General features: G+C 33.6%; 1 protein-coding gene across 1 annotated transcript in view; it reads left to right on the top strand.

The window, feature by feature from the left end:
* Hormad2 (HORMA domain containing 2) overlaps positions 1-13,069 on the top strand; it is a 70,417-nt gene that overhangs the window by 16,625 nt on the left and 40,723 nt on the right. The window contains exons 7-9 of the mRNA XM_046439404.2: positions 5,343-5,363; positions 6,008-6,034; positions 11,459-11,526. Coding sequence (XP_046295360.2) covers positions 5,343-5,363; positions 6,008-6,034; positions 11,459-11,526 — 116 coding nt within the window. The remainder of the gene's footprint in view (positions 1-5,342; positions 5,364-6,007; positions 6,035-11,458; positions 11,527-13,069) is intronic.

Here is a 13,069-nt window from a genome sequence, read left to right as displayed (position 1 = left end):
ATATTTTATTTTGTTGTGTTTAACAGTGTATCAGTACCTACATTTGCATTCACAAACCAGTTTCCTTTTACTTTATGTCTTTGTAGTCTCATTGAGGTCTCCTTTATGACAATTAGAAGTGAAACCCTCATTTTTTTATTTTTCATATGCGTATCTTTTTGACCACAGAATTTCCTCTGAAGTCACTGGAAGATATCCACAGGATGTGGGATAGGGGAGGCAAGAATCTGATATTAGCACATTGAACATATTCAAAATAGTGGTGATTCATTTGCAGATATGAAAGGAAAAATATGACTTGAATAATTGATTTTTATTCTTAGTTATTTTGGTAACTGTGTTCAATTCATGTATGTAACCTGTTCTCTGAATTAACTACTGTTTTGCCTAGAATTTTTTTTAAAAACACAACTGAATAAAAGACATTGTATTTTATATAAAAAATGCAAACATTCAAAGAAAAAAAACATGGAAGTATTTATTATTTGATAAGTTCCTTTTATTTAGCCTAAATTCAAATTTGAAGATTTAAAAATATAATATTTATACTTATAAGATTTCTCAATAAAGTTAAAAATATCAGCCAGAGAAATTTGTTTAGAAAATCCAGAAACTAAAAATAATTATAAAGATGTATTTAAAAGGTATGTTTAGAAAACTATCATTTAATTTTAACCAGTTCTCCAAATATTAGTAAGTTAGCTATAAAGTTTTTGTTTCTAGGATTTTTCATATTTGTTTTAATAACCCTCCAAAATTACCACAATTTCATATGTTATGTGAAATATACCCCTATTGAATATGAAGTAGGAAACTACTTAATTGCTGAGTTGCTGCAAGGCAAATAGGTAATACTGTTCCTCTTACCATTCAGTTACTTGCATGAATTAAGGTTACACTTCAACATGGCTTAAGGGTCATGTGGTATTTAAATATAATTAAATATATATCTTTGTGAATAATATTTTGATGAAACTGTTTCCATCATTTTCAGTCATGATATAGCAATGTCACAATGATACCCAGAGCAAGGAACTGTGCCAAGGAACACTGGGTTATAAAAACTTTATAAACTTCATAGCAATCACTAGTTTTACTATTGTTCTGGACAATAAAGAATGTGCTGCCAAAGCCCATTTTATAAAAATAAGAAAGAATAAAAACACAACTCAAATTTAAGTGCATCTGATCTTTCATGCTTCCCTAGAGAGCTATGAAAAGTGTGAAAAAATGGAGGCACTGGTCTTAGTTGAAGAGACAAGGTGCATATAAATTAAATTTCTACCACAGCTTTCCCTCCTTCTTCCCATCTATGTCTTCTTTTTACTCCTCAATTCTGATTTTTTTTTAATATTTATTTTTTAGTTATCGGCGGACACAACATATTTGTTTGTATGTGGTGCTGAGGATAGAACCCGGGCCTCACGCATTCCAGGCGAGCGCGCTACCACTTGAGCCACATCCCCAGCCAGAATTCTGATTTCTTTAAGAAATTTTATGTGATTAAGCCTTCATGGGTGGGAAGAGCCTTCCATTGGATTATTTAGTACATTCATATATTTCCTCTCTTCACTGAAATTATTATTTATGACTTATTCAACTCTGGCCTTGGGGACCTAGGGAAACAAATATAAAACAGGTGAGGGCAAAAGCTCATAGACCACAGTAGAAGATGAGCACTACTTATATGCAGGGATAATGATCAATGGTTACATACTAGCCCAGCTCTACCTGCTGAGAAAATGTTGGTTGTACTTCTGAATTGATGATAAATCACTGCTTTTCTGAGGCCCCAGGTGAACCTTCACCAACTTCCTTCCTGTTGCTCCACCGTTTTTTTTTTTTTTTTTTCTCTCTAGACTTTTCTCAAATCTAGCAACTAAGGATTAACACCTCTAGTCCAAAAGTTGTGTCTACAAGGCCAGCTCTAGACTAAGTCAGCATCCCTTCTGATTGGTCAATACCTGTGCCATATTGGACTTCAAATATTGATTTTTTCATATCAGTTTGATATTTTTATTTAAAAATATTATATATATATATATATATATATATATATATATATATATATATATATATATATATATATTTGACTATCACCCCTATAACAAGTATAAGTAACTATAAGACTCAGAAAATGATGCATGCTGGGACTGGGGTTGTGGCTTGGTAGTAGAGTGCTTGCCTAACATGTGAGGCACTGGGTTCAATCCTCAGCACCACATAAAAATAAATAAATAAAAATATTGTGTCCATCTACAACTAAAAATTTTTAAAAAAGAAAATGATGCATGCCAAGTTGGGTGTGATGGTACATGCCTGTAATCCCAGCTACTTGGGAGACCAAGATAGGAAGATCACAAGTTGGGAGGCCAGCCTGAACAACTTATTAAGATCCTGTCCCAAAATTTTAAAAGGGCTGGGAATGTAGCTCAGTAGCAGAGCATTCCTGAGTTCAGTCCAATATTGGTAAGAAAAAAAATGATAGATGTCAAAGGAGAGCTACTAATCAGCTGCAGTATGAGGCATGGAAAAGGAAATATTGTATTCCATAAGGACATAAGGGGAAATTTTGAAAGACTTTTGAGCTTTTGAGACCCTGAGGGTTTGGACAGGTTGAAAAAAGGAGGTCATCACTGGCATACTAAACAATATTCTTTTATTCTCCTTCATCTATTCATTTAGCAACATGTTCTGGGTGTTCATCATTAAGGGGCCATACAATATATTTAAGAGCTAGAATTTCAGAATCAAACAGTCTTAGGTGAATCCCAGTTTTATCACTTAATACCTGTGTGACTCTGGTCTAGTAACCTACCTCTTAGGGTTATCTAAGAACTAAGAATTCAATGAGTAAATAATTGAAAACAATGGTTCTCAAACTTTAGTTCATATCTGAATCACCTGGAGGGCTGTGGTGAGCCGTTCTAATAGACCGTGGCCGCCATTAGAAGATGGCGCCGGCTTCCACTGTGGCCTGTGACAAACAACTCCTAATATGGAGAGTTGGCACGCAATCCCTTATCACCCTATGAGAGAGATCCACGTGGCAGCTTGGGATTGGTATGTGGGAGGCTTTATTAGGCTGTGCTTGGGCGCTCGGCGGGGGGTCACTAGAAGATGATACATGAATCAAGGCCTGAATAAACTGCTGAAAGAAGAATCCTGTGTCGTGTTTTCCCTTGCCGGCGAGGGGTCGCGACAGAGGGCTTGTTAAAACACAGATTGCCAAGCCCCACCCCCAAATTTCTGATGTGAGAATTTGTATTTTAGACAAATTTGAGGTGATGCTCTCACTGCTGCTCTAGGACCATACTTTGAGGAACACCGATCTGAAATATTTAGAACAATGCCTGGCACATAATATGCTCAGTGTAGATGTTGACCATTTATGCCTTCATTCTTTATCCTTGACTGTTTAATCTGTACCAGACATTGTGCCTAGACACTGGATACAAATGAGATGAAGATGTGATTCCTCCTCTCCAGGGGGGTCACGGTGTACTAGAGACTTACTTCTTAAATAAAATAAATCTAACATTCTATGTACTAAAATAACATGTAATGTACAAGAATATCTTAACTAGTTTGATGCATTTATTATACTAAATGATTATGTGTATAACTGATGTAAATTGTTTTAGAAATTGACTTAAGCTCTTAGATAAATAGTATTTAATTATTTTTCAGTTGTTAATATTTTATAACTTCTCTCAGGTGATTTTGTGCTTGTAGGGAATAAGATTTTAAAAGTAGTTTAAGTAAAGTCAAGTTGGATTACCTAGAGATTCTTAGAATATGTGCTAGTAGATGATTATTTACAGTTATGAAATTTTGGGTGATTTTTACATTGTTTTCCTTGTGCTGTATGTATACTATGCTTGAATTATTCAAATAATTATGTAAATTTTATATAATTATTATTAAAAAGATGATATATTTATCTCTTTACTCCCATTCTCAGTTCCCCACCATTGCAAGTCCCTGTCCCCATTATATTCTTTCAGAAACCTGAATCTGATCATGTCATTCTTTTACCTAAACAATATCCAGGGCTTTTAAAATAAAAGTCAAGAGTCCTTCACATGACCTGCAAGACCTGTATGATCCCTATCTGCCTTCCCAAAGCATTGCTCTAATTTCCATGTTCAAGCAACACAAAGATTCTAGTACATGCCAAGCTCCTCTGAATTTTGCACATATTGTTTCTTTTGTCTAGAAAATTCTCCCCTTGACCCCATACACATTATCTACCTAACTCCAATTTATCCTTTAAATCTATGCTTAAATATTTACTTCTCCAGGAGAAGTAAATATTCCCTCTTCCCCAGCCTAGATTATCCCTCTATTTAGTATTCTCAAGGCATCTCATGCTGCTTTTTTATAGCCATTAATACAATTGCAATGATGTAGCCACTATGCTGGGTTTTTTTGGTTTAATATTGGTCTATGCTGCTAATCTGCAGGTTTCCTGAGATCTGGGGCCATATGTATTTTACATGTATGAATGAACTATTAATTGATTAATACCATTTCACTGAGTGATCTTAAAAATCAATTATATGCAGCAACCAAAATAACCACAGGGTGTCACTAAAGTTTTAGTTATTTGCAATGAAATTACAGTCCTAAAATTTTCCCATTTGAATTCTAGGCTAAAAAAAAAAAAAAGCTTGATTATTTCTATCTATGTCTATATATTCTATTCTATTAATCAGAGAGAATCTCTTAATAGTAGTGTATATATAGAGGCAAGAGTTTTATAGATATCAGCCTTAGAATTTTATTCTAGGAGATTAGTTTCAAAAGAGATACTTTTTTTTTAAAGATACTTGGGGTATTTTTAATTTTTAGAAACAAGGAATTATTTCATATATCTTGATGCATTTATGCATTTATTGCCTCCCAAATTCAAATATAACTTCTTGAGAATAGGATAGTTACTTTTTTTTTTTTTTTTTTTTTGTATCCCTTTGCTTTCCAGCAGTTTTGGGTATGTAATAGGTACTACTTGAATGAATGAATAATTACTATTCCTTTATCTGACTTTTTGAATAATTTTTTTCTACCTAAATATTTGTAACATGTCTGAAATACTATCTTTTCCATATTTTTATTTGTGCATTATAGTTGTACATAATGGTATGTTATACATACATATAACATAACAATATTAACTTGGCCAATATCATTCCTCAATATTTCCCCTTTCCATCTCCTTCTACCTCCCCTTGGTTCCTTTCCTCTACTTTCTCTGAAATAATATTTTAATTAGCTTTTGTTGAAAATAACAATGATATAGATGTAATTATATTCTAACAAAGTTTTCTTTTTTCTTGAAGCTACATATGGCAGTACTTACAGTAAGTACATACTTAAAGACTAAACCTCTGTCTCTACTTCCTTGACGTTTATATTCTCCCTCTTCCTTTTTTTATCCATATTATTACATTTTGGAATTTAAAAAATAGTTCATCAGAAGTTTTATTAAAACATTAATTATATATTTTGTAGATTATAGATATGGAGAAACATATGGGATATACTATCTGCTTCATCTGTTGGCTATCAGGATTTTTATATTTTTAAAGTTACTTTACAGGCTCAAAGTTTTTTGTTTTTGAAATTTTATAGACTCTTTTGAAGTTTTGTATACTCCTGATTATCACATGGCATATGTAGTTTTAAAAAAATGAGAATATGCCATTAAGAGTCTTAGATATATGATTTGTTTAAACATTTAAACCATGCCAATTATTTAGAATTTATTGTAGCTTATTCACAATAGTTATAAATACCTTGAAATTCCTTAATAGTCAGTGTTCATAAAGTATTCTAATGGATCCGTGTTCACAAAACAAGAGCTTATCCTATCTCCAGCTTGAAATATGTATCAATACAATACTCAATAGAGTACAAATTGTCCTCTTTATGTAGAAAATGTATTCTGTGAGGAGTAATCTAGTAAATTTCAGAAATTAAATGCTGTTTATTTTTACTTTAACAGCTTTACACAAATCCAAAGGAACCTGAGGTAAGAAGACAAATGTATAGGTAGATAGTATATGTGTATTATATTTAAGTATGTTTACCTGAGTTGAGACTATAGACTATGTTGCTACACTACTATTTGAACAGTAAGAGTGAGCTCTTTCAACATATTTTCTTATAAATGTGACCAATTCTTTAGTATGAGATTTTCAAATATTACCTAGGGGTATTATTTTTTTTTAAAGGCATTGAGTAGAACTGGGCCTCTTCCATAACATATTAACATTAAAAGACTCTCTTGATATATAAATATATAAAAAACACATTTTATTTCTTTTAACTGATTCTGAAAATTGCTTATGGTCTTTTAGTAAAATAAGCCAGACATGGCATAATTCTAAACTTTTTTTTTTTTTTTTGCCAACTAAATTCTCCCCTTTTGACCTTTACAGAGTTTCAGAATTTTTACCTTTTTACTTCCCTATCTATTTCTTTCTTTACCTTAGTGATTGCTGCTTATACTCAAGGCCAACTTAAATTCAAATCTTTCATAAAAGCCTCTTTACCTAGATTGTCTACACTAACTTCTCTAAATTTATTTTCCAGAAGAACCCCACAATTTAACACTCTCAATTGAATCATGCAGATTATTTTCCCGAGCAGACTGTGAATTCTTGAGGACAAGGTTCTTGTCTTGTTTTCTGTCTTCCAGAGTGAATATTATAGTCCTAGACACATAATAGTTACTTTTGCCACATTGGCTTCTGTGGCTGTAGTACTGAGTTGGAAGGAGAAGCCCTCTGTTCTCTCCTCTTGTTCTGTTCTCTTCATCTTCTTCCTAGCTTTCTTTACTTTTTCCTTGATTTCAGTTTTTCTTCTCTTAGCCAATGTATTTGGTCTAACTGCTCATATTCAAGACAAAATTGTTTTTAACTCTTAAAATTCTCTCTTTGCAAAATTATGAATAACCATGTAAGCAAAGGGGAAGCAAACTTTGAATACAGATGGATCACAATTTCTCAATGTCCAAACTAGTTTTACCTTTCTTTATCTTTGTCTCTTTTTTGTTTTAAATTTTTTTTGAAGTTATAGATGGACAGAATGCCTTTATTTTATTTATTTTTTATGTGGTGCTAAATATCAAACCCAGTGTCACACATGCTAAGAAAGTTCTCTGCCACTGAGCTGCAGCCCTAGCTGTCTTTGTCTCTTGTCTTCCTTTTTTCTTAGGTTTAAACAGAAGTTTCCTAAACTACAACTTCTGATAAATTGTTAATTGGTTATTTTCTTGGTACAGCATTTATCATGTTTTCTTATGAATGTAAAACTCCTAGTTATAAATCAGTAATTTGGTGGGTAGTGAAATGCTGACTAACTTAGCCTTAAATACAGGAAAATCTTACAGAATGGGGAAAAAAAAAACTGAAATGAGTTTCAATGCTAGCACATACAACAATGAGGATAAAAAACAAAAACTTATTATATGGTAAGTTCTAAGCTATCACTTATGACCCAAGAAAATATCTTGAATATTTGTAAATTATTCCCTATAGTGATGATCCCTAACTACTAGGTGTTCATGGCGCCCTTCTGATTACTAAAAGATTTGATGGTTGCTTGAGGATATTAAAAAAAACTCAAAAGAATAACAGAGTCAGCAATAATTATAGTATAACTACTACTATAGCATAGCAACATTCATAGTGCCTAAAAGCATCCATCCACAAGATTACACTGTTTTATTTGCTGTTTAGCATCATGTCACTGATACTACTGTTTAGTTCCGTGATCATATTCTTTAATGTACTCACAAAACAACATTCTCACATAAACAGTCTTTGGCATTTATCTGATATTGTGCCAAACATTTGAGTCATATCCCTAGAAATATATCCTTCCCTAGACAAAATTTCATAAACAGTAACAATGTTAATATTTACCTAAAGCAGCAAAAATATACTTTACACATCAATTTAAATTTGCAGGACTCTTGTGACAAGTATGTTATGATACAACAGTGAAAGACTTTTTTTTTTAAGATAAATTGTGCTTCCCTAGTTCAAAGGCCAACAAAGTTTGGGGTACTGGCATTTTTGCACATGAAGTTTTGTTCTGCTTGCTCCATCTTTTGAAAGAGAAATTGACAAAGGCAGCTGAAGTAGTAAAGAATGATAGCTTTTCATAGACGCATACTACAAAAAGTATGGTGGGTATTAATAAGATATGTAAGCTGTATGTAAATATGTTAAATAAAGGTTTAATTTGTGACATAAAGAATTAGTATACTTGAATATTGTAAAAATACAGATCTTATGATATTACCATCTATTCCTTTGTGCTTATTAGAGGTAGTCAATGCCCAATTATAATAGTCTCCTTCAGGAACTGAACTATAGGTGGTCCCTGTTTCTAACCACATTATGCTTTCAGAAATTTTGGTTTTTAAAAATGTTTATAAGATGAAACCCTAACTGAGCATGAACTCTGGGCTAAATATTTATTCACTCAGCAAATATAAATTGGGGCTGGACATGGTGGCACATGGCTGTGATCCTAGCAGCTTGGGAGGTTAAGGCAGAAGGATCACAAGTTCAAAGCCAGCCTCAGCAACTTAGCAAGACCCTGTCTCAAAATAAAATGTAAAAAGGGCTGGGGATGTGACTCAGTGATTAAGTGCCAAATGTGTGTGTTTGTGTGTGTGTGTGTGTGTGTGTGTGAGAGAGAGAGAGAGAGAGAGAGAGAATATATACATATTATATATGCATTGGGCTCATTTTATGTGCTTATCATTATTCAAGCTACAAAAACATGAAAGTAAATGGAATAAATAAGGTCCCTGCCCTCTTGAAGCTTTATATTCTTATGTGGAGGGATAAATAATAAATAAGTAAACAAAATTTAGCAAAAACTTTCAGATAGTCATATTACTGTGTATGAAAAAAATTTTAAATGTAGTTTACTAAACAATGCTGATGTAGAGATGGAAAAGGAAGAAATGAATGGCTGTGTTAGATTGGCAGTTCATAGAAAGCCTTCCTACTGGACCACTATTTTAGCTGAGCCTGAATGACCAGAAGGAGTCAGCCTTTGCAGGTCTATGAGAGGCAATGACATGTAACAGGTAGAATAATATGCTAATTAACATTACAGGTACTAGAGTCAAATCTCAGCTCTACCACTTAACCAGCTTCTTCAATAATGAGAATAATAATATATACTTCAGAGTAGGGAGGGCTACTGAAATCTACTTCATGGCTACAGCATTTTGGGCAGTGGCCAAATATTATCATTAACCGGAGATAGCATGTTCCAGAGTATAACTATACAAAGGCCCTAAGATGGGAAGGAATCTTGGATGTCTATGAAAGAAAAGGTGCCATGATCCTATCACTTAGTGAATGGGAGGGAAAGTGCAGGAGAAGTAGGTAGGGGACAGATGAGTAAGGTCTTATAGACCAAAATAATTCATAAATTAAAAGTTGTCAGGGCGCCGGGATGCCATTGGGTAGAGGGGTTTAAGCAAAGGTATTGCATGGTCTGGTTTGTATTGCCAAAAATTTTTTGGCTATAGAATAGAGAATGAATATTAGATGGTCTTCCAATTCGCTTTGAAGATAGTCCTGAAAAGTCTTACCAATGCATTGGAAAGTGGAGGGAGAAGAGGCTGCGTGTGTTGCTGTTGCTTTGGTCTATATGAATGTGATCAGCATGGTTGATAGAAACAATTGATGTTCAATTTAAAATATCACCTTTGTCAGGCAACACATCCTGAAAAGTGGGAGAACATTTTGTGAGTTATAATATACCTTCTTTGATAAATTAGTTTCAAGTTAATAAGAAATAGCATCTTCTATAAAACAATTATAAATGTAAAGCCTATTGCTTCAGTGATCAAATAATAAAATGCAAGTAAAATTATCAGCTACTGAAAGATTTCTTTCATTTAAAAAATAAAAACTTACAACATTAAATAGCTATAGTTGACTCAGAAACATAGGCAGGCAGGAAGTAGGCATTGTTTGACAGGGCAATTATATCCAGCATTGATTAAGAGAAGACACTGTGTGTGTATCTAGCCTGTCCAGAGTGAACCTGTTGCTGTTAGGCAGCTGTAGATGCTTCTAATCTCACCCATCTCTCCTACTGTAGCCATAAGCAACCTTCTGAACTTTCATTTCTCAAGTAGGTTGTCTAGTTAGAGAAATACTTGTATCTTAAAATTAACTCCATGATAAATCTCTCACTTTAGAGTTTAACCAACATGAGCCAGTTTTCCCAGTACATGGTCACCTGTGATTAAGGTGTATATTAAGGTGTAAGATCTGCAGAACTAGAAGACTAAACTTCAGAGTAGAGAAAAGTAATAGAAGCACTGGGACTTTTTCTGATCAATCTAACATCTTCATTCCCACATTATCAAGGATTATATATTCAACCAGATGAATGAGGTGCACTTTTGTGTGTTCTGAAATCTGTCCCTTGTTATTTCTAGCTTTCTTAACAGAAGAGCAGATAGCAGTAATATCCACTTTTTAGTGTAGAATTGAAAAAATAATAATACTTGATAGATCCCTTCTTTTTGTTCGTCTAGTCTTCCCTGAATTTCTGCAGTAGCCTCTTAACATGTCAGTTTCCATACCTTTCTTAAGATTGGCAGGGTGAGCTTTAAAAATGCAAATCACTCCCCGACTTAAAACCCTTCTGGTTTATATGGAATAAAATCCAACCCCCCCTTACCATGGCCAATAAAACATAACAACCCTCTCTACAACTTCATCTCCTACATTCTCCCCCTTGCTCTCTCATCTTTAGCCTCCTCTCAGATCTTGGAAGAGGGGGATATCCCTTCTAGAGGCTTTGTATTGCTGTTTGCTCTGCCTGAATCATCACACCCAAAGACTGCACATGGCTCACCTCTCTTGAGGTTCAACTCAAATATCACCTCTTCGGGGATGCTTTCCTTGGCCCTTTCAAGCCAAATCAGTACTTTTCCCCCTTCATCCTCCATCACAGCATCTGCTTCATATTGTTCACAGCAATCGTACTAGGTGAAATAATTTATTGATTATCTCCTGATCAGACTGTAAATTCAAGAAAAACAGGGAGCAAAAGTTTTGTTCATTACTGTGACTCCAATGCTTGATACAAAACAGACATTCACTAAAATAGGTATTATGTGAATGAATAGTTTCTCAGCTGATTCCTCCCTCATAACCTAGTGGGTCAGATACTTGACTGTGCCTTAGTTTTTCCAACTTCAATTATAATGGAAGCATTTATCATCTAACTCACTTTTGGAGAAAAAATATCTTTATATCTGGAAATATTACTCCTAAATAATATAATACTGTGAAATAAACAGGTATATAGGAAGCATGGTAGGTATACAATGAAAATGTGCCTTATTATCAGATAAAATCTGGATTTCTTTTTAAAATTAATTTCTTTATTACCTTTGGTTTTCTAGAAAGTGACTGAGATATACCAGTTCAAATTCAAATACACAAAAGAAGGAGCCACTATGGATTTTGACAGGTAAAATCTAATTATTTAATGAACCTGAGAAAATATATAGAAGTGAGATAAACATAAGTTTTTATAAGCCAGAAAAAAGTTTTATACTTCGTTTATCATTTTTCCATAAATCCTATAAAATTTCACTATTATAAAAATGAACTGTAATAATTAAATTTCTGAAATCCATGGATTTAATTGATGAGAGTAGAGGAGATGATAAGCATCGCCATTATATTAACAAGGCTGTCTGCACAATGTTGATTGAAGAACTCCATAAGGCCCTGTCTAGTTACTAACCCAATGTTTCTCAACTGCTATATTGAGATACTGATCTTTTACACATTCTATATAGTCAGTTGGGGCCAGGGTTAGATAAAAAACCCTGGACTATTTGCCTATATGCATAACTTTTGTCATCTGCCTACCTCACAGTGATGTACAAATAGCATTTTCTATGTGCTTCTCTGTATGGAAAAGATTGGAAAACACCTTATTGTCCTATCAAATCTAAAACTCCAAGTTTTAAACACATTTAGTGGATTAAATAGCACACTAGTGGATTAAATAGTAGTTCAGAAGGGCCCATTGCAGATGAAGATGTTTTGTTGAGGAGCAATATTTATTCTTCTTTCAGTAGTTTTTTGGCTTCAGATCAGCCAGGAGGTAGAGAGAGCTAAGGATTTACTGATACAATAGAAATGGAAGATGCAAATGATAGTGAAAAGCCCTAGGTAGTAGAGTGCTCCAAGTAAGGGAGATGGATATCTCCGAAAGGAATGAATTTAAGAGAAATGTGGCAGAATTCCCCCTTTTCTCTATTATTAGCTCTCTGGAGCTTGACGATTTCTCTCTAATACTCACCTCCTTAATTATTCTCTCATTTATAAAACTTATAGGCAATACTCAAATGTGAGAACAAAGTTCCAAAAATGAGAGTTAAAATTTTAATCATCACTAGCTAACGTTTGTATAGCACTTTACAGATTATATTCACATTTACACATATTTTCTCACATAAAGCTGTTGTTTTTACTCTCTAAAACTCAAATATAAATATCCCTGGCAACCAGATTAATCTCTTTGGTTTTAAAGACACATATGCCAAGAGGTAAGCAGTAAAATAAAAATGGCCAAATCTTCCAGATATTAGGGAGTCAAGAAAATAATACATATTAGAATTTCCTAGAAGCCAAAAAATAGTATTTGTTTACATCAGAGTTTTGAATGATTTTACTGATGAATCCTGGAGGATCCCCTGGGTCACCTGGCTATAGCCCTTCACTCAGGTTACCTTGTTTAAATTGGTTAAATTCTGGCAGACAAAGCTAAGTTGTTTGAAATTGATGGAAAAGCTTAATAAAGGTTTGCTTTATGAATTTACACTGCCTCTAAAGATCAGTTAGGGGAAAACTCAATAGTTCAATTACTTAGGATTATTTTTCAACACTGTGCAATTATACCAACAATCATAGTTCTTCCCCAAAACTACTCAAATATGAGACTAATTGGAGAAGAAAATTTCAGAGAGAAAAAAAGTTTAGAATTGGAAGGTAATTTAGTC

This window comes from Marmota monax, unplaced genomic scaffold, assembly GCF_021218885.2.
Source record: "Marmota monax isolate L192 unplaced genomic scaffold, Marmota_monax_Labrador192_F-V1.1 WCK01_AAM20220418_F8-fsc00253, whole genome shotgun sequence".
Taxonomy (NCBI): domain Eukaryota; kingdom Metazoa; phylum Chordata; class Mammalia; order Rodentia; family Sciuridae; genus Marmota; species Marmota monax.
The sequence above is the reverse complement of the archived record's forward strand: the minus strand, read 5'-3'. Positions and strand labels throughout refer to the sequence as shown.